This window comes from Dryobates pubescens, chromosome 1, assembly GCF_014839835.1.
Source record: "Dryobates pubescens isolate bDryPub1 chromosome 1, bDryPub1.pri, whole genome shotgun sequence".
NCBI classification, from domain to species: Eukaryota; Metazoa; Chordata; class Aves; order Piciformes; family Picidae; genus Dryobates; species Dryobates pubescens.
The window spans coordinates 10,449,177-10,471,500 of NC_071612.1; the positions used below are offsets into that span (position 1 = coordinate 10,449,177).

General features: G+C 42.4%; 1 protein-coding gene across 9 annotated transcripts in view; it reads right to left on the reverse strand.

Moving 5' to 3' along the window:
- The window catches only part of FOXP1 (forkhead box P1), a 399,727-nt gene that overhangs the window by 3,875 nt on the left and 373,528 nt on the right, over positions 1 to 22,324 (reverse strand). For 8 of the 9 annotated variants that reach the window (XM_054161354.1, XM_054161309.1, XM_054161316.1 and 5 more), the window contains 6 exons: positions 14,378 to 14,579; positions 14,192 to 14,271; positions 13,445 to 13,546; positions 8,689 to 8,810; positions 6,498 to 6,567; positions 2,717 to 2,883 (listed from right to left, as the gene is read on the reverse strand). In XM_054161354.1, the coding sequence (XP_054017329.1) occupies positions 2,717 to 2,883; positions 6,498 to 6,567; positions 8,689 to 8,810; positions 13,445 to 13,546; positions 14,192 to 14,271; positions 14,378 to 14,579 (743 nt within the window). The remainder of the gene's footprint in view (positions 1 to 2,716; positions 2,884 to 6,497; positions 6,568 to 8,688; positions 8,811 to 13,444; positions 13,547 to 14,191; positions 14,272 to 14,377; positions 14,580 to 22,324) is intronic. The other variant, XM_054161346.1, reaches the window with a different exon arrangement.

Genomic DNA, 22,324 nt, shown 5'->3' on the forward strand with positions numbered 1-22,324 from the left:
GTGGGGGAAGAAGGGGGGGGGGGGGGGGAAAGAAGAAAGGGCTTTCCACTTCTGTTTTCATAGTAGCAGAATTTCAGTGCATTCCTTTTAAGTAGATGCCTAAGTCTCCAGAAGGGGTTAACAATAAATAACCTTGCTGAACACAGATTCCCCTTCTTTTCACATCTGAGTAATTCTTTTGTTTGTCCACTCTGTGAACAGAGGAGTTTTTAATAAAGCTGACTGTTGTTTAAAGCCACTGAGTTCTGGTGGTGCACACAGCATGGAGTAGTTTGCTTTGTGACTACCTTTGGAGCATATCAGGATGAAAGTGTTATGTCCCCAAGCTGTAATTATGCAACTACTTTCTAGTGTTTCAAAAGGAGAGAGAGAGAAGGAAAAAAAAGAAAAAAAACACACCCCTGAGTCGTGGTTCAATGTGTCATAAAAAGGAAACGAACGAGCGGTAATAAGACTTCAGCTAAAGTGTTAGACTTCTTAGCTGTCATGTTAACAAGGTCCTTTAAACCTTACAATAAAGTTTAAAGCTTGATTTATTCTAATATACTGAAATTGTTTAAAAAATAATTTGCATTATGACAAGGAAATCTGTTCTGAGAAAAGAATTGGAAATGTCATTAACAAAGCAGGCTTATGGAAAGTAAGAGGTTGCACAGCGTCTGGAAATTCACTGTTGACTCATGATTCTGTTTAGTAAACAGGGTGAACCCTGCAATGTGCGAGTGGCGTTCTGGCTTTAGATCTTAGGAACAGCATTTTAGAGGGGAAGCTCAGAGGCTGGTATTGGAACATCACCCAGCCACATTTTACTTAAGCAAAGAGAAATGTTCAGCAGAGAACACATATATTATCAATTCTGAGAAAATGAAAACACTCAGGAAACAATCATTTCCATATTACAACAGAAAATTGGATTTTGTGGTGAATAATGAAAATGAAGCATCCCTTCCCCCGACCTCCTCTCTCCTCAGTACTTGTTCTCTGCCCCTCACCTTGGTATCAATGTGCTAAAAGATGATTATTAAGTGCAACAAAGGCCATGGCTATGCAGAGTTCTGGAAAATGCCCTAGCCTGTTTCAACTTAGTTATTTTTCCTCCTTGCAGTCTCTTCAAAGACAAGGAAACCTTAGGTGAAATGAGAAGTGCATGAACTACACTAGCCTTGAACTTGCAAAAAAATAATTACTTGTGGAATAACACAACATCACAAACGTTCAGCCCTGTCTGTTAGGCCAGAAGAAACCCTTGGGAGAAGCCTTCTTTCTGTAAAAAAGCCACATCCCTCCACTCCTCCTTCACGCCAGCCCCACGTGGTCACGGGCAGAGGATAACAAATTGTGACTAAAACTGCCTGAAGATGAATCCGTTTGTGGGAGATGGAAAGTGTGTCATGCAACGCTACTTTGGGAGAGATAATTAATACTGCACAAACAATCGCTAGGAAAGCTAAACACATTATTTGAATGTTTTGAAGTAAATGGTAAAAGACAATGTTTAAATTAATTATTAATTAAAAACGAATGCTGCCATCTTTAAAGATTCTTTTCTTTTTTTTTTCAAAGCACTTTGTGAGCTGATTTAAAATGCTGTGATATCAAAGTATCCAGAGCCTCAGATTCCTTCGTGCCCCCTCCCCTCTGACAACACATTATGCAGGTGGGAAACTTTTTTGCCATTAAATGCTAATTAGTTTCGCAACTAATTACTACCGTGGTATTAGGTTAATGTTTTTTTCCTACTTCTTGATTTCGACTTACTTTTGTAAATCCCTTATTCAAATTACTTTGAAGTAAAAGACTACAAATTAGTTCTCTTTTTAATGTGTAATGGGAGCCGTGGCGAGCCGGTCCACAGTTTTACAGCCCGTTGTAAAGAAGAGGCAGAAGGAAGGCAGTGCACCTCTGGTGCACGGGCACTCGCACAGGTAGCCAACTGCTCCACAGAGCTTTCAGAGAACTACAAGACTTATAAACTCCAGCTTCCTCGCCAGCTGCCAATTACCCAGTATGTAATTTGAGGGGAGGGGGGAGTTTACAGCTTTACAAACTCACTCTGTCACCCCATAAATACCGAACACACCCATCGGGGCATCACACCCTTCCTGCCTTACCCTTTCCTGCGCCAGCTCGCGGCCCGGGTGCCATTCACGTTGAGCAGGGCCAGCGATCCCCCATGACTTCATGTGGTTATATATGCACTCATTACACTGCCGTCTGTTGCTATAATGCTCCTATTAATTTTCCTTTTGATATTTTAAGAGCAATCTATAAATCACGCAGACCTTCACGTGTGCCACTGTTAATGCCTAGCAAGACTCTTGTGTGTCAAGTGGTTTTTGGAGACCCACCAAACATTCCCATTTCCCAGCTCTGCCCCACCGGCTGGGCTTATCAGGTGGACCGAAGGGGAGAGAAACTACATTGTTCTAATCCAAGAAATGTAGTTGCCTGTGAGGTTTTGCAAGGTTTAAAGAAGAGAACTGCAAACAAGTCAACAATTGTATAGCTCTCTGTGCTTGTCAGACTGGACCGAACTGATCGGTTTTATGTGGAAGTCGGTAAACTGCCCTTTTGTTCTTTCATCAACCTCAGCATGTCCCCAGGTGGAGATGTCTGCTCTTGCTGCTCCATCTGTGAACCTCAGGAACCAACCACATAGAGATCTCCAGAGCCACACTTGAGCAGACAGTAGGACAACGTGTAGAGCCATACTCACATTGCTTGCATAGGGGAACGTCCTGGACTACTGTCACTCCCGTTACTGTTCGTATGCTCCATTGCACCATTAAGCTCTTCCCTCATCGCGGTGGCTAAATTGCCCAGAGTGGGATTTCCCATGGAAGCAGTAGTGTATAGAGGTATACTGTTCTCAGCCATTGAAGCCTGCCAAGGACACAAACAAATACATGAGGAGCCATGACTAATGTTTTTATACATTGCACAACACCTTCACTTAGTCCAAACCACTCTGCACATTTACATTATTTGCAATTGCCATGTTTTTCAATATCATGCTTTCTGATAGGCATTAGTCTGATTCCACCAAGGGAAATTCAACATCATCTGCATCTGGGTTTAAGCTTCCATAGCTGTGTTGGCTTGTCGAGAGGATGGAGGTTTCCATTCCCTATTTGGAATTACACCTCCTGGAAAAAATAAAACGTCCTTTTCCTATTTTCATTTTGCAAAATTATGTTTAGGGCTTTGGGGGGGTTTGTGGCTTGTGTCTGGGTTTAGGGTTTGTTTCTAATGAAATGGGAAAAAAAAAGACAAGTTTCTCAGCTGATAACTCCTTCCTACCAGGGCAAACAGCACCGAACATGAGGGCAACATTGCTGAGTTTGGTTTTTCTCATGACGTGAGTGTGAAGCTGCAGTTAGCACTAACTGGACCAGTTTGAGTTGCACGGATCCACCTGAGAAGTGAATCAGTTCCATGTGAAATTTTTTAAGCCTCAACAGTTCAGCTCTTACCTTGGCTATCACAGACCTGACCATTTTATTTCATTTTTTCCTTGTTCTAAAGAAATATCACACAGAGGCACATTGGAGTTAACTTTCTAAATGGAAATCTTTGTAAAAAGAGAATGAACTGTTAAATATTTTCCTTCTGATTCCCACCGTTCTGCCTGCTAATATTTACTGTGTGTCAGCATTAGCTCATGTTGACAGCACAGTCCTGTGCCCGGCGCGGCAGCGGTGGGAGCGCAGAAGCCCCAAGCCCCGCAGGAGCCTGGCGTTTGGCAGGGATGGGATGCACAGCTTTCCAAGGCTATGAAGGACATTTAACCATTTCACCCATCCCAGCCAGACCCGGCTGACATCACTGGCAGCTCTCTGAGCCGTGTCTGCACTGAGGAGCCACAGACACTGGCTCAGCAGCACTCGACCTACTCCGGGGGGAGGTCAGCTGGCTGCAGCTGCAGAGCCAAAAACTCCATCAGGCTCCAGGTCTGCACGATGCAAACCCTGCCTGTGGGAGGGGAATTCGTGCAAACACGCTCGCCACCGAATGCTCTTGTCTGCTCCTAATTTGTGGGACCAAACTCCTTGCTTGTTGCCATCTCAGCCAGCAGAGTTGTTCCCAAGCAAACACAGCCAGAGACTGGGCTGGAGGGAGAAGGAATGGGAAGTGAGGGTACAACCAGCCCTGCCTGTAGCATCTGCAGGAGCATGGCCCCTTTTATTCATCCTTACGTTGACCTCTCCATGTGCAGCCCTATGTGTCACACGTGATTACAAAAGCTATTCTAATGGGAGGATTATTTTTATCTTCTTGATTCAACAACCGGCAAACTCATTGTGATTAGGGGATGCAAAGAATGGCTCACATTTCCTGCACTTGGCAAAATAATGACTCAAATTCTTCACCCATCATGATAACTTGTAATTGCAGTAAAGCAATTTTCTGGGGAAGAGGTGGGACATGAGGAGTATCTACTGTAAAGATAATAGGAGGGGAAGGGGTGTTAGGGAGCCCCCAGTGACCCACTGGGAAAGGAGAGCACTGAAGTCCCCATACCTTCCACAAACAGAGCGGGGAGAGAGCTGCTTCTTCTCCCTGGCCATGAGGGAAAACAGATGGAGGAGATGTCAGAGGGATCTGGGTGAAGGAGAGGGACAGCTCTGCCACCTCACAAGAACAGAAAACCACACCCTGGCATCCCAGTGGCACTGTGCTGTTCCCCAGCCTGCTAAGAGAGCAGCCACTGAGCTCACAGGGCTATGCAAAGAACCCGTCTTTGCAGATGCCCACAAAAGACAGAGGAACACTGCTTGTTAATTTTTAATTATGCCTGAATGTAGGCTCTAGCAGGTAAAACAGCCTCATGTCCTAGGAGAGAGGTTGTTGCCCAAGCAAAGTGTGAGCTGCCCACACAGCACAGGCCACCGCAAGGCTTCACCCAAACCCCTGTACAGCACCTGCTGGGATTTTACCTCCAAAATTCAGTGAGGAGGGAGAGGAGCAAGGCACCTGCTGGTGTATTTTCAGTCTAAACCAGGACCTGTCTCAGGGCAATCAATATTGCTCACCCCTATCTATTACAGGGGTTACCTGAGTGATAGCAAATCTGGTCTAGGCTCTCCTCTCCATCAGCTCAGTTCATGGGATGCTACGGGGGGGGCACGAGTACATGTTACTTCCAGGAAAAGTGGGAAATGGAAACAGTTTAGAGGTTATCACAGAAGACAAGAACGGATGGAGATGACGACAAGGACACGTGTTTCAGGAATAAAACACGAACAGTTCCGTATGATAAGCATATTAATTGAAATTAGTCACATAGTTAACAATGTGAAGAAATGCAGGATCATTTCATTTTTGCCTTTCAGCCTGATGAATGTAAAATGTGCTTGTAATCTTAATACTATTCAAGAGACAAAGCAGTCTTTAAAAATCACACTTCACAAGACTCAAGGGAAAATAAGTTACTAATGAATGGTATTTACAGTTGCTTCATTTAAACACACGCTCCTTTGCTTTTCAGAAGTTACTGCAGAAACTCAAATCATTAGAAGAAAGGCAGAACATCGCTTTGCTCCCAATAATCTGAAAAGAGAAATCTGCTAAACCTTCCACAAAGTGTGATTGGCCAAAGGAAATACCCGTGACCACCAGTGAACTTCTCAAAAAGCAACCCACAACATCCAACCAGGGTGCAACCACACTCAGTATTGCTTCCCAGGTTCATTCACACTGTATGGAACAGGCTGGAACCACCACACAAACAAACCCCCTGCAAACTGAGGGACATGGTAATGCATTTGGATATCGATACAGAAAATATGGACTTTACCTGGGGGTTTTGAGATAGATTCAGGAATGTGTAGAGGGGAAAAAAACTGCCAACCTGGTACACAGCACAAGACAAAGGGCTGGAGATGCACACACTTTGAGGTTGCAAGTTATTAATTGCACACCGGCACTGCGTATCTCTACGTTGTGAAAAACCAGCAATTCTTGTCTTAACAGTTACGGCAAAGTTTAAACCAATAAAAACTGTTCTTTCTATCAGAACTGCGACATTTGGGTTTTTTTTACCAACAATAGGAGATATGCAAAAAATAGCCCCTTTAAAGAAAAGGGGGAAAAAATGATCTGCTTTCTCTTTAAACCCATGAACAATAGAAGGTCACGTGCCGCAGTATCCTATCATTCAGCACATTAATAGCTGTGCTAGAGTAATTACACTTGTGGTATTTTTGCCTCAAGTGAAATTCTGAAATAAGAGGATGGAAATTATGATACTGCTGATAAATATTAATAAGTGAACTTTTAATTTTTTTGCCACAATATTCAAAATGCTAAGCATCTAGCTAATGCTGAAGCAGGCTGATATGTGTTTGCCTCCAGGGACTATGATGCTTTATGCACTTAAGAAAAAAGTTTAACGGAATTAAAATTTAATATCTAATTAGAGCAAGGCTAATATATTTTGAAATGAGTGGGGAAGACACACGCCTCTGTTGCATATTTGCTACAGTCATTAATCTTACCTGTAAAGCAGCATTGAGAGGTGTGCAGTAGGTGTGGCTGGTCTGTATGTTTTTAATAAGAGAAGGGTTACTGCATAAGAAAAACATAAAAAGGAGAGTTAAATGCAACCAACTTCTGTGCGAGCATTTCAAGCATGTAACGCTTCCACCCACACCAGAAAACTAGAGCTGAGAATGTTTTTCCACACAAGTTCTCTTTCATTTCTTTTTTTTTTTTTTCTTTTAATGTAAGGAAAATATCTGAGGTTTAGGCTATGGTTATCATTTTTGCCTTTACTAAATAAGGAACATCATTATCTCTCAACGTTACCTCACCATGTGTTCTACTACCCTGCGTTAGGAGGTTAGGAGCACATCTTGGCATCTCTGCTCATTTTAGCTGTGTTCAGGAGAAATTCTCCAACATTCGTCGTGTCTGGGAGGCAGTTACCATGTAAAGGTCCATCATGAGGAGGCTATGATCAAAAGCACCATGGGACATTTTAAATACTATGTCATGAAAATTATTCTCCAAGTCACTGGCAGCAGGGTCCCTTGCAATGGAGCAGGGGACTGTGATGAGACAGGATGCGAGCTGCGTTATGTCCTGCTAGGCAAGCAGTGAATAGTTTCAATGAGGGACTGCATGGCCCCAGACAGTTCAGGGTTTGGGGCTGTGGTCATCAAGCCATGACAGCAGGTACTGCTGTGCCACAGTGAATTGGCACAGACCACACAGAACAACATGCTGCCCTAAAGACCATTTTAATAGAAAATATTCTGATGTGCTATTTTGGACCCTTACGTTTGTCAGCTTCAGTTTATGTAAGGGGCTGGGTTTGAGGAAAGTGAATGCCAAGTGGATCTGCTCTCTCTTTAGCAGTCATCTAAATCCCACTGGGTCCACAAGAGAGGAAAAAGTAAATAACTGAATCCAAACTAGATTGAAAGTGCCAATGTAAAAAAATCACCAAAGTTTTATTACTCACTGGGCATTTTTTTGCTCCTTTTTTTGGTGGGGGACTTTTTCATGTGGGAACAGATCCTGGTGAGAAGAGTCTTAACTGAGCCCCTCCCACAAGGAACGGCAAGGATCAGTTGTCCTGGAGAAATGGCCTTCAAGTAAAGGTCAAAGCAAATTGCTTTGGGAACCCCAGGAATATTTGTGTGTGGTTGTTGAAGGAACAGGATGGCCTGTTGATTATAATCTTTACAGCTGGTCTTGCTGCACTTTCACACTTTTAAGTTAATTCAGCGTTTCTGTCTTAGCAGCACCTTACCCTATTTCTGATTAAGAGTTGCAAAACAAAGCATACAACTGAGAGCAAAGGAAAACATCAGAATTAAAACTTATCGGAAGCCTCTCCTGGCATATATCTGTATTCCTGACAGGTCTACAGCAGCATATCTCTGGATAATTATTTTAGTCTACATTGCACTATCAACAAAGGCTATAACAAACACGTCAAAGTAGAGTTATCGCTATAGGCATTTGGATTATCAGAGTAGGACACACAAAATACACGTAACAATCAAAAATTTAGTTTCTTTAGCAGCAAAGGTGATGTCACTATTTTGTGAAATGCAAGTCTACATGAGATGGGTAAATCATGCAAAGCAAAGCAACAGCAGAAAAAAAAATTAAAGCAAGTAAAAGCTCTTACTGTGCAACAAGCTCGCCAAAGTTTTCATCGGGGCAGTATTTTCGAGGACGGCCTCGTTGAATATGACGGCCACGTTTAAACTCTTCATCATCAACAGTCCAAAAGGACCCAAACTCATCCTCTACTCTGATAAAGCACTTATGCAGTGAGAGGTTGGTGCGAATGGCACCCTGGGACAAGAGCAGCAGCAAAGGAGATGAAGTGGAAACAAAGGGACACGGGATCGGGGACAGAACAGACATCAAATACAGGGAAAAGGAAAAAGAAAATAAAATGCAATAAGCATAAGCAAATGGTTTGTGAGGGTTAATATGCATTGCCACCTAAAAGCTACTAGCATGTGATGCAACAAACACCAAGCAAGCAGGGTCAGGGTACTGGTGGGCATACAAACAGTAGTGATGAGATGTTTGTCTTGGTTTCCCTTAACTGAAACAATGCGAAACCACCTGAGGTTGGTCTAACACCAGCTAGCAGCCAAAAGCCTCTACGTTAAACTGTAAGCATGATCCAAGCTAGGCTAAGAAGTTCAAACATGGTGGACATACCCACTGATCTTTTGTGGCCTTCGTTTTTGGAACTCTAGTTCATCCACTGTCCATACTGCCCCTTTAACGTTTTCTACTCGCACAAAACACTTGTGAAGACTAAGATTATGACGCACTGCATTCTGCAGCAGGTATAAAAGAGAAAACATTCAAAAACTTTCTATGAGAAAATGCTCATCATTGTCCAAGAACAGCAGCACAGTCAGCTTGACAGTCTTCATTTTGCAATGTTAAGCCCCATCCCCTCCCCGCACCCACTTGCTTTTCCCGGCTCTTTACATCTTATTTTCGCAAAGACAAAATAAATACAAAAGCTTACATCCAAGATTAGAAATTCAAGTTATTTGTATCAATTATCCCCAGAGTGAACGAGAACAGCCATCATTTTAAGCATGCACATTGCATAATACAGCACATTTCATACAGAACACAAGGAGAACATTGCTTAGACATTTTCAAAACAAACATACACGCCCTTGCAAAGAGAAACTTCTCTCCTGCAAAAGAAAGCAGTTAGAGAGAACAGAAAGGATTTCATATAACTACAGACAGCTCAATTCAGCAGAGAGGCACTGGAGCTGGTGTTGATGTGGTTTCCCACAGCTGGGCTAATGTGAATCAGGTGCTGAACCTCCGTCCACACCCACGGCATAGACCAAGGACTCAGGGCTCAGCAGCACCCCACTGGCCAGCACGGCACCGACTCCTGCCTCCACGGCTTGCTCTTATATGGAAGTTGGCTCCTATTTCTGGCAGACTACTGTACTGACTGATCTGAGCCTCTGCCAAGTGAAAACATGAGGAGGGCTCTCTGAAACAAAGTGATAATATCCCTACAGCTCATCACCCAGAGAGATCCGTGCTCATGGCATCCGATGCTCAGATGTCCTCTCTGCAGCTTGACGCTGGGTCAGGATGAGCCTGGCAAACCCCTCCGATGTGATCAGTCCTTTGCTGAAGCTGGACATAATGAGACACCTCATTCTCCTGGCTTTTCTGTCCCTCTTCCCTCTGAAACAGTGCCGAGAGCCTTGTTATTCCTCAAATGGAGTGCCATGCTCCTTCCCTGGTTTATGAGTTTTCCAAGCAAATACTCTACTACAAAGCCACTGGGATTTGTCCATGGGGCTTGTCCCCAGTGCCGCTGAAGAGGGGCTCGGTAAACAGGGAAAACAGAAGAAGCCATTTGCTGAATATATGCAGGCGAACAAACTCCATCCATCATCACTGGCACCATTGATTTAGTCAATCTGGTTGACTCGTTAGCAGGCACAATGCCAGCCAAACACATGGCCTGGGTCTAGGCAACCAAAAGACTACAATTTTTTTTCCCTTCCATCGTTGTCTTCATCTTCTTTTTTCTTTTCTTTTTTTTTTTTTTAAATGAACATCGGGTCTGGATGGTGAAAGGGAGCTCTAATCATGAATGTCTAAATCACTGTGCAAACAAAGGGTACGCACAGTGCATTTGTCATGTAAATTAAGAGGCAGTGGTGTGTGTGCCTGGGAGGGGAAGGCTAAGACTCTTTTGCTACTTTTCCATTTCTCTAGCACAGTCCCTGCACTCCCATCCCTGGTACTGGGGAAGATTCAGGGCTCAGAATGCCCTTGCTCTGCAGATGCTTGAGTGCAAACACATCTCTCTTCTGACTGTAGGTACTCAATCCCACCACTTTGGCTTTTCCACACTGATCTGCTTCTGAAACGGTGGAAAAATAAACCTTGAATAGGTTTTTCCTCTCAGCAAGGCAGAAATCTAGTAGAATGTCAACCTGACCATCAGGGCTGTTTCCTTCTTCCATTACTTTCTTCTCTTCTTGTTTTTTAATGTGATGGTGTTTTTTTTTTCCTTCCACCTCTTTGAGGTTTCATTACTTTAAAATGTTTTTTAAAAAACCCCTGATTTTGAGGTGGAGGAAAAACATGCAAACACCACACACCTTATGGGCTGCAGTCAGCCAGCTCAGCAACTGCTGGTGGGTGCCACATTAGCGCAACCCGACACAGGGCTGCAGGCCCACATCTGGGTAACTCAGGCAGTTTCCTGTGAAAATGGGAACACTGTCAAGTCTGGAGAAAAATGTAAGAATAATAAGGCTATTTCCTCCAGTGAAAGCTGATCTTGTAGTTCATGCAGCAGTTGATCAAATGCACACAGCAAAGTTCAGCGAAGGGAGTCCTAGGAGTTTGTAAACAGTCTCTACATGTAGGGTGGAGCAGAAATATTTGTGATCTTCTTTAAATAAATTTAGTGCTGAAGGAATACTTGACAGTCTGCTCTTGTTCTCTTGAAGTCTACGTGAGATTGATGGTTAAGGCTGCTGGGTTGGTCTCTTGCTGGATACATTCAGACAGACAAGTTCAGTATTTGCAAGACATCCATGAAGTGTATCCCCTGCTTTCTGTTTTTCATGTGAATGCTTATTTAAGGAATTGTTTTGTTTCCCCTGCCTCTGGATACTTGTTATCTAATAGTTTTATTTGAACAATACCCCAACATTTCAGAGCCACACCTGCAGCCTGTGCCTCGTGGCTGCAACTCAGTGCCAGCAAATTACTCCAAAAAATAAAAGCAAACAGACATTGCCTCTGACCTGTCAGAACCAGTTCACAGTGCTCCCCCAGCAATCAGCTTAACAGAAAAATTAGGAGCTATTATTGTAAGATTATATATTTACCTTGTTAAAAATATTTGTATGCAAGCCACTTTTGCAGAAAAATTACCCTGAACATGCTTGAATGTAGTAAATGAAAGGGTTTGTTATTTTAATAACCGCTCAGGCTCAGCTGTACTGCATTTTGGGAGAGAGGTTCATTTTTTAAAGGTCTTTTATTCCTGCACTCTTCTGTGTTTTTGAAAGAGGGCTCAGGGAAGCTTGCCCACACCAAACCCTGACCCTAAACTTGGGAAACACTGACCCAAATGCCCCCTAAGCATTAGCTGAAGGTGAGTGCAAATCAGCACATATATATTCAAATTATTCTGATTCTGCAATTAGCCCCTTGCGCTTGTTCTGCGCCCCGTGGGCTTCCCGTCATGCCAATCCAGAGCTGCATTTTCATCCCTGCTGTTCCTGAAGGCTGGCATAAATCTGAGCAGTGTTCAGCATGAAAACCTGCACTACTTCAAGAGGTTGCCTGTTTTGCTAGTGCTGCTGGAACTTGGGGTGATGCTTTTCTTCCCTGTTCAGTGCAGCACGACCTGGCCATCTGCACAAGGTCAAGGTGTCCAGAAGAGGTCAACAAACGGCACAGGCCTCCCTGAGACGCACCTTGCCATTCTGCAAGCCTGAGGGTGCACAGCTCTGCCTCTCCTCCTCCTCCTCTGCAGAAGCACATCGTAAGTGCACAAGGCTTCTGGAACTGGAATTTACATGATGCACAAAGCTAATTCCTAAAACTAGCCTCAGAGGAGGTACAGCAAGGGCTGCCTTACACTCCTCCCTCCACTTCCCGTCCCTTTGCTGCTGGAATTAAATAGGATTTTTACTTTAGCACCCACACCTGCAGCTGTTGAAAATTCCTACTGGAACCACTCCAGCAGCAAGAGACAGGCAGGTCTAAAAGCATCTTAAATCAGGGAAAGTTAATTTCCTTTCTGGATAGTAAGGAAGCTGCAAAGTGAAACATTGCTCATGTTTTCCAGTTTCAGTGAAGAATCAAAGCAGCAAACACAGAGACTTTTCCTGAACCTAAGGGCTTCTAGACCAAGGTTGAAAATGTACAATATTGCACTGGGATCTGAATTAAAGGCAAAACATCCTATTGAAAACCGAGGAGCATTTTTAGCTCCAGCCTCTGAAGGAATTAATCCTGAATGCAGGCCAATACAGGAAAAATGGAAAGAGCTCATGAAACAGCATGTATGGGACATATTCATCCTACCCAGTCATTTGGAGTTGTTTGAGAACAACAGAGTTGTCTAGGTTAAGTGAGGCTCAAAGTACCTGGAGTGCCATTTTTATAGCGATACAAGATCCTGTTATTTGATTCATTCATTTGTAATTGCACATGCTTCAGGAGCCAGTGTGGCTATTGTAATCTTACATGTAAGGGAAGGAGTGGCCTCCCAAAATATAAAATAAAATTGACTCCCCAGACCTCTTATCTAACAATATCTGAGATAGTTATGGTAGGAAATTGAAGTGCCAAATAACAGGTTTATTTCTGTTACACATATTCCTTATTGTGGGGCTTGCTTCTTGCATATTATTTTCAAAAAGCTGCTGCTGTGTGATTAGGATTAAAAAACAAAAAAGTTTATAACAAATCTATACGTGTAGTGAAAAGCCAATAGATTGAGAAAAGAAATACAATGATCTATAGATCCCGGGGGGAAAAAAAAAGTGGCTGTTGTGTTTACAGTCTGCATAACTAAAGACACAAACAGTACATCTCCTACTGATACAATAACTTTACCTCTTTTTTTTTTTTAATTTCTTTTTTTTTGGTTCTAATATGTTCCAGCTGAAGGGCTTGAGTTTCACTGCTAACAGCAACCACATAGAGGAACTCGTGGCATAATCACCGAACATAAAAGCCAATAATGGGGATTCAATTAGTGGTTTTCAAAGGCAGAAGAATTTTTCTGCCAAATATCAAATTGTTCCTGCAGATAAGGCTCCCAGTGCGTGTCAAAACTGCCGATCTAAATTTTCATGTCCACATGTCGTTACAATTTGTTATGTCATCAGCAATGTCTATTCCGTACATGTCAGATATCAAAGGCGAGAGGCAGAGGCGGGCTCAGGCTTACCTTCCACGTCGCTGCGTTGCGTCTGAAGTAAGCAAACATTCGCGTGAACCAGTTGTAGATTTCATTTAGTGTTAGCTGTTTTTCTGGCGATTCGAGGATGGCCTTGTGAAGCAAAGTGATTGCATGATCAGTTATGAGCCCACCAGTACAGAATAGACTCAGTTTTACTTCATCAAATACAAAATGGAAAGAAGGGAAGAAAGGAAGAAAGAAGAGATGTGGAGCAAAAAATCCAAAAGAGGGTTTTCACAATACGAACTAAGATTAATGGCTGTATTTAACAGTTCAATGGCAAAATTCAAAATGGAATTATCTAATTGTTTTGAGTTTTTATTTCTGTTTCCTTACAGAAATATTAATTTATTAGTCATTCATAAAGCAGAATCAAAGAGAAATGCAAAACATTTCACTAGCTGATTAAAGCTCAGTAATTATTTAGAGCTCAGATTAATTCTAGGGATCAGAGATTACTGTAGCTTGTGATAATTGACTTGCCATCTTTAAACAGGCTCATTTTCACTGTTGTGTGAAATGAATTTCCTAATAATCACATCGTATTGTAATACTTAATCAAAAGCAATTATGTTATATATTGCAGTTCTAAAAACCCTTATAGTAAAGGTTTGAGCATTTGAGCACGCTTACATACCAAAGGTTTGAAAATCTATTTAATCCAGAGTCTGCACATACAGGGAGATTTTTTTGTGTGTGTTTCTAATCCAAATGCATGTGTTTGGCTCAGCTTACCTGTCTAATTAAAGATGCGTACGTGAATGGTGGTCTAACTTCGGCATTCTTATAAAATTCTTGGTTCTGGGCAATATCTGCTAAATAAGAGAAGTTGTTCTGTTATCATCACAGCTTGCTGCTGCCAGGTTGCAGGCAACAGCAAGCTGTCCCACCAAAGGGGGTGCGCCACCGGAACCCCTTTACCTGACGAAATGGGGACGTTGTATTTATCCGAGTACCGCCTCCGGATGGGTCCGACGTTGTGCATGCTCGTGGTAGTGATGACCGACGGTCCCTGCGTGACAGGAGTGATGGGCGCAGTCGGGGTGGTGGGAGTATGAGGTAAGCTCTGCGGAGACGCCTCGGATGCAGTCTTGGAAAGCGTGACGCTCGATACCAGATTCAGCTGCGGAGGGAAGGATGAGGATTTTGTTACAAATGGCATTTCTGACTAATTAAGGGCTGCAGAGAAAATTCTCGATGACGGAGTCCTCCTTGGTTTGAAGCAGACAACACAGCCCGTGCGCTCTCTTCAGCACAAAGTGCTGCTCCAACATCTCCATTAGGAACCAGTAAAGGGAAATAAATATATAAAATTTCTCACTGATTTGAAAGAAGAACAACGTAGCCTGCTGCCAGAACTACAAATCGTGGATTTCAATCTAAAGCTTAAAAGAAGATCTTACACAGCACAATCATTTTAATATTTTATTTTACTCCCATTGTTTCACAATCTAAACCCCACACATCTTATTTCCATGCTATCATTATGCATGGCTTCTAATCAGTCTTCTTGGATATTTCATCCAAGGCATCAGGCTTAAAAGGCAAGACTTTCCCAGGGACGTACTAGGGAGAAGCACAATCTCTCTCTCTTTCAGCATTTGGGCTTTTTTTTCCCCCCTCTGTTCATCCATTTTAAAAGCAAAGCCCAGAGTAGGTTAATGCTGGAATAATTTAATTAATCACACCACATGAAATACTGCAAGCATTCAGCCCAGCAGAAGTGGCACTGCTCTTTTTTTTTCTTCTCCCAGGACGGAAGGCAGCAGCATTACCTGCACGAAGGCCAGCCCTGGACAAATGGCAGCTTGCCACAGCAGGCTGTAAAACACCACTGCCTCTGAGACTGTGTATCAAACCCAGCTCCAACTCAAGTGTTTTCGATACACAACCCTATTTATATAACCAGCATCCACATTCCTCCCCGACCCTTTCTTTTTGCCCTACAATGTCCTTTGAAAGATGATGCGCTGTCTCAATAGGTCACTCCTGCTGAAGTATTTTAAACAAACAATCCCATCTCTTAACTACAACATCAGAAAAGAAGACTCAGGAAAGGGCTCTTTGACTGTTTCCACATTTCCTTCCCTTAGGCGGTTTTGTGAATAATATTAGTGAAATCCTGACCCTACTGAAGTCAGTAGCAAAATCCCTACTGAATTTAACAGGGCCAGAATTTTACAACTTTTATTTATGATTAAAATTCCTTTTTGCCGGACATTAAACCTTTTCAGATGAAGGCAAGGCGCACTACTCAGCTATGTCTCCAAATAGCTCATGTTTATCCATAAGGCACTGTATTAATTTCCCTCATATGAAAGTAACCAGATAAGAAAACTCCCATTAGCATCCCTCATATGAGTTAATAGCCACAAATAACATTTCTTTATAAAAATAATAGGATTTATCCAAAACAAAGGTAGTGAAAAATGAAGGAATCTAATATTATAGAAAGGATACCCACACAGAAAGCTCGTTGCCCACAGAAAGGGAGCAGCTGAGCAACAGATAAATTGTGATTGCTTTTGGTTTCCTGACTGTGAGATGCAGCAAGCTGAAGGAAGTCCCGGTCATGAACACCCAGCGCAGCGCCATGCCCTGTGATGGTGCACTGGTGGCTGGAGCAGCGCTCCAAGGACAGGAGGAGGTGAGTGGCAGACTTCAAACACCCATCCTTCTGTGCAGGTGCTTACAAACGATGTTTTGCCTTCCAGTGGGCAACAGTTAACACTTGGTGGCAAAGCCAGAGAATGTGAACCCAACAAGGGATGGTGAAAGGTGGTAAAATATGAGTATTGATTTCCCAGAGACTCCCATACTAGCATGGACCACTAACCACAGCCAGGAGTTGAGCATGGCTGTTCACTGCATCATGGTGCTGGGCACTGTCACCACATTCCACTGAGGAGAGACTGGTCCATTTGTTGACTGGCGTGATTTAAGGACACTGATTAGGGACATGTATACAGTAATGTCTCCCTGTTATCCATCTATCCATCTATTACATATGATAAAAGAGGACCAGTGACGATAATAATAGTACAACTGACAGGTCTCACCATGAAATTAAATCTACTGTATTTTATCTCAGTTTCTAAATGGACATTTTAACAGTCCAATAACTGCGAGCAAATCTGCATCAATTTTAAGTGCCTGTCTCCAGCGCAGGCTCGGCAGCCAGGCCCTCCTGTCGGAAAGATCACTGCTCCTGCTTCATCATTATGGCTCCAACTACTCCTTTTCAAAAGACTCCCCTTCCTTTTTTAGTGTGTAAAAACTTAACATTTAATCTGTTTCTACTAGGGAACTGCGAGGAAGGATCCACAAAGGTCAGTATTCCCTGCTTAAAGAATTTGAATGGAGTTGAATTTCTTCAGGCTTTTCAGCATAGGTAGCAACTAGGAATAAACACAGAAGAGGACGAGCAAAGGGGGGGGGGGCTTTAACAGGCTTGACAAATGACACTGCGATTCACACCCACTGCTGGGCTGCCACTAATAAGCTACAGAGGAAGCAGCCAATCTCAGCTAATTACCAGATAAAATTGTATTGTAAGGACTCTAATTAGGAGATGCTTATGGAGGTGATCTAATGATTAAACGCTGCATCCAAGTGACCCCACCATCAATGTGCAGTGGTGCAAGATGTCACCGGAATATTTTGTAGAAACAGTAATTTTATTTCAAGGAGGGGAGGCAGTAATATTTGTAATAATGGCTATGAGGTAAACTAATTAAAAGACAGTTCCTAAAGGAAGACTGTGGCTTTGAGCAGCTGTGGCCGTTCCAAAACAAAGTGCCAAATCTCAACAGAGGAGCTGCAGTCAAGTGGAAAATTTCTGCCTGACCTCTGCTCTTGCTATTAATTTGCAGGAAAACTAATGACACATATACATATTCCCACAAAATTGTTCTAATTGCTAATTTGCCAAAGGAGCCCAGTTTCCAAATTAAACATGACTGCAGTCTGTGAGGAAAGAGAGAACAAAAAGCTGGAACACAGCAAGTCTGCTGCGTTTCACCTCCGACGACCATTTGCGAGCCTGAACCAACAAGTTAATGAAACACGACCTTGTCGATCGCTAGCGAAGTTTTTCCTTTTTCCGTGTTTTATTTGATGACACTCTCCTCTTCCAGCTGGGGTCCGATCTCTGCCTCTGCTGTTACCAAAACACAAGCTTGGGTAAGGGAGGAGAGGGCTGCGCTCCCTCCACAGACCTTCACCGCCGCTTTCTTTGTTGCATCTACAGAGCAAAGGCTGAAAAATCGGTTGTGAATTAGAGCAGAATAACAAATTATGAATGGTGTTGGTTTTGTTGCCATCTTGAATTATTAATCTGAATGGTAAACTATTAAATCTTAATATTGGCGTCAATTAGAAACGTGAAAGCGGCCTTGGATGGTTATGCAGGGCAAAGATCAGGGAGGGACCGGGCTGGGAGGGTTTCTCTTCCTGATGGAAACTTGACACGGTTTCTCCCTGTTTGCATTTGCTATTTAAAAACAAGTTACTATGATTAGAAAAGTTGTTCGTGTTGGTATTTTGTACACAGCCTGTTTCCCACATACCGTAATTTTTGGATGAGGTACCACTGCTGTCAGAGCGGAGGGAGCCTCAGTCACAGTTAGCACTTTAATGGGCAAGAACTTTTGCACTTGCATAAGGAACAACATGAGGCATGCTTCAAGCATGCTGGGGAGGTACAGCCTGTCCACTACAGAGTTAAATGTTTTTGTAATATCTGTACTGGGGGTGGGAGGGGGGGAGAATTTCCTCCCAAGTTAAAAAAAAAAAAGCAACAACAAAAACCCCCCAAAACCAGGAAGGGTGAAAAAAAAAAAACTAGGAAAAAACCCACCAAAATCCACAAGTTTAGGCGCTAAAATTTTGCAAATTCAATCACTGAACCTTGTTGGATGCTTTGTTCAGGTTTAGGTTTTGAGAACAGCTCCTCATATTGTTTTATCTTAATCATAAATGCCATAAATGGTTCAGCATTCAATATCCTGCTAAGGATTTTACTATTAGCCTTCCTTCTCAAGAAACAGTCATATCTTCCCATTAAAGGTGAAGACTGAGTCATTTTCTTTTTTTTCTTTTTCTTTAGATATAAACAAGGCAAAGAGGTAACCCTCTCCTTCACCCTGTAAAATAGATTTCCAGTAAGTGGCTCTCCCATTAGGGCTCAGCCTGACTTCTTTTTGTGTAAACATTTTACATGACAATAGTGGCAGCACATAAAAAAAAAAAAGCCCCTGAAACTCTTTTAAAAGCAAAATAAATAAATACATTTCTCAGTGTTACTGCGGGGCCATACCCAGTGCTGCAGGGCAGCAGCTCCTCTGTGACGGATGCTGCCACATTGGTCCCAACTGAGGATTTATCTGCATTGAGTTCCTGGGACTGAAATGCTCTGGGAGCAAAGACTCTGAGGGTGGGAGAGAAAGTTAAGGCTGAGCCTAAAACTTTGTGAAATGCTGTGTCTTCCTCTCCCGTTTCAGCCTGGACACATTAGCCTATTAGATGCAGAGCCTGGCAGGCAGCGATCACTTAGCAGGTGTTGTTATTGGCAGGAATACTAAGGAAACTGAAGCTGAGGAGTGAGACTTAATGAAAACCAGTATATAAAAACAGCTTTTGTTGTGCTTGAGAATCTATCTTTATTGCTGCGTGGCGTTATTTTTTCAAACTATAAAGTACAGCTACAGCAGCTAAAATGCTCAGTCATTACCTCAACAGTTAAAAGACTTCTTTTTTTTTTAATGCTTTGTTATTACAGTTGCTAAAAACAGTATTTCAAAACAATCATAACTGCTATGGTTAGGGTAAAAAAAATACATTAAAGAAGGGATAGCTAACAGTACATTTTATTTAAAAGTGCCAAAAGTTTCTGTAACATTTTTCTGTCTGTTTTTAAAAGATGGCTATAGCACCAGAGTGTCTGCTAGAGTATGCACAATTATCTGTTGGTTGATGCTTTTTACTTTTCCTTCCCTTCTTAGGAACTTGGACATCTAATAATCTCCCAAAAGAAAGCAGATTCCTATGTCAATCTATCACACTGATCACTAACACCAATGCAAAGAGCATGGGGTAGAAGGTATCTTAATAGCAAAACCAGAAAGATAACTCTTGAGAAGTTGTTGTTCTGGCTTTTGTGTTGTGGAGGTTTTTGTTTTATCTTGGAAAAAACCTCACCTTACACAAAGATGTCACAGACAGCTTTGTTCTCACTTTATTCCAGGTCCTTCAGTCTCACTAAAGCAACACATGTAGCAGCAATAGATACCACTTTATCTGCTTCAAGTGTTAAGTTGTGAGGTACTTTCATTTGCTTTTAAAGTCCTGCACTGCTGGTCATTTTACTTCTACAGCTGGGCATGTTTAAAAGTGGCAATGAGTACTGCCCCAGCTCCTGATGTCCTCTCTCTCCCCAGTCCCCTCCCGTCTGTCCAGGAGCTCCTCAGGAGCAGAAGAGCTGCCCTTTGCAGAACATCTGATATCAACAGCAATCTCCCCACATACATACCCTCTCTGCCAACAATTTAGGCCATCCACCACCACACCACATAAGAACATGCTTAAATCTCATCAGCTTTACTAAGACTAAAAAGCCTTATTGAACAGATGTCTTGGTGGAGTAGTGTAGGGAAGTGCAGAAGCCACTCCACCACCCTTCAGTATCAGTAAGGTTGGAAGAGACCTCACCTTCCCAAGATCAAAATTACTGCAAGCAGCTAAAGCCTCCCAAAGGCTGAGTATGTGGATGGACATGGCTAGACTGGACAAGCATCCCTTCCCTGAAACTGGGAGAGTTCTCAAATGATGCACCAAGAACCTGGCTGGTCCAAAACCACTCACTACTGCCTGAAGCCCGAAAGCACCAATGGTCAGTGTGGATTACAAGTGGCACAGGGGTAACACAGATGCTCAGTCACCAGTTTTTGCCTGCCAGTTACAAAACAGCTTAACACCCATGCACTGAGATCCTTTAAGCAGAATAGAACCATTTCCTCAGCCATGAAAAGGCTGTGGTTTTAAATCCCAGTTCTCTGCCGCTCAGATTTGCAGCCTCTCTCTCTCTCCTTTAAAATCACCAATGCGCCACAATATATTAATTCTAACACACACCTTGCATTAGTTATATTGGCAAAAAAAAATTAATTACTGGATGTAAAGAATACTTTGCACTGCAATAATGGTCATCAGATCTTTTTACCAAAGTCCTATCCTACTGAGTTAAAAGGACTGGGGTCTAGCACAGTCTATGCAGTGCCTGTGTATTTTTTTCACTAGGAAGGCACAATTTATGCAAAACACTATACTTCGACATTTTATAATTAATTTTCAAATGCTTCACCTATACATATTTTAATAATTCCTGATTTATCAGATGGTATCTATAATAAATTTTTCTATATTTCAATAAATGAAAAGAAGGCAGTTTCAATCCAACAACAGAGTGCCACACAATATAGGCCTGTCAGGCACCAATTTTTACTTCTAACATGTAAGTTAAAGGATAAGGAATTTATAATGCTGCCTGTGAACGAAACCACTTTTCATACACAAATGTGATCTTTTTTTTTTCCAAAGGGTAATACAACAGTACATTTACATAAACTAATCCAAACAATCTATGTATTTGACAATGGCAAACCTCACACAGACTGCCTATTGTTGGTTTACATCTTGGAGTTCTTTATGTTGGCTTGTAACACTGCTCTAGCTGTCAAAGGTTTGACTTGGACTCTAAATAAATGGTTATAGAAGTGCTGTGCAGCGATATTGGACTTCTTTGCAAAAGAAAACCTGCTGTGTATGAATTCAAAAGCTATTAATTTTTCAGTCAAAAATATTCATGCCTATTTCTTTTAATAAAGAAACACTGTGCTGAGCAACTGAGAGATAATGTTGACTAGTGGTACAGAATTTTCAATAGAGCAGTTAAAAATAAATTTAGTAGGAGGTCCCCAACAAAGCTATAATTTTCCAGAATGTAAAACATTTTTAATACTAATCAAGACAGCCCTTTTCCCCCTGCGTTCACTTTCTTTTTTTTCCCCCCTTTTCCCCTCTTCCACTGCTTTTCCCTGTTTATTAGCTGTTAACACTAATCTTCATGGCGACACCGCCTGGTATCTCCGTAGCCTACAACACCCACGGACGCTTCCTGCCCTCCGTGGCTCAGCATCGATCACGGGCGGCCCTGCCAAACACTGCTCGCCACCTTATGATTTCCTCCCCTTAGTTTTTAATCCTTCCTCCTGAGGGGCAGTGCTGTTATGAAAGGCCTCAAGGCAGAGTGCTTTGAGACTCCCAGATTATTCCGCTGTTTTAATTTTTAATCCAGTAAGAGCTATAGAAACCAAATCTCCTCCCCATTCTGTTGGGTCTACATACTTTGCCAACAATGCGCTGAAGCATTTGCATTCAGGCTGAGATGGATGTGAGGAACTGTAAGAATGCTGTTTTTATAGACACTGTAAGGAGCTTCTACTCTAGAGGGCTGGTATCCACCAGATCAAGCAATTTTGGGCATCTCAAAAGCTTAAATGGAAGGGTTTATACCTACCACTCAACTCTCTCCAAGAAGGCCCTGAAATTTCCCGTTGACTTTGACATCTGCTCCAGTGTTGCTGAATAGCCTGCAATTTTCTGTCTAGTAGCCTCCCTATGCACTTCTGCAGCCATTTATTTCCAACTACATGGAAACTGAGAAAACCTTTTCTAGTAAAAATGTGTGCGCGAAGTGTTTAATGATTTTATGTTCTCTATCTCTGTAATGTGTTCTGTTTCAGACATTAATTTTGTCTACCAACTGCATCTTGGCAGGCTACCATATTTGCTGGGTTAATAGTCTGACTC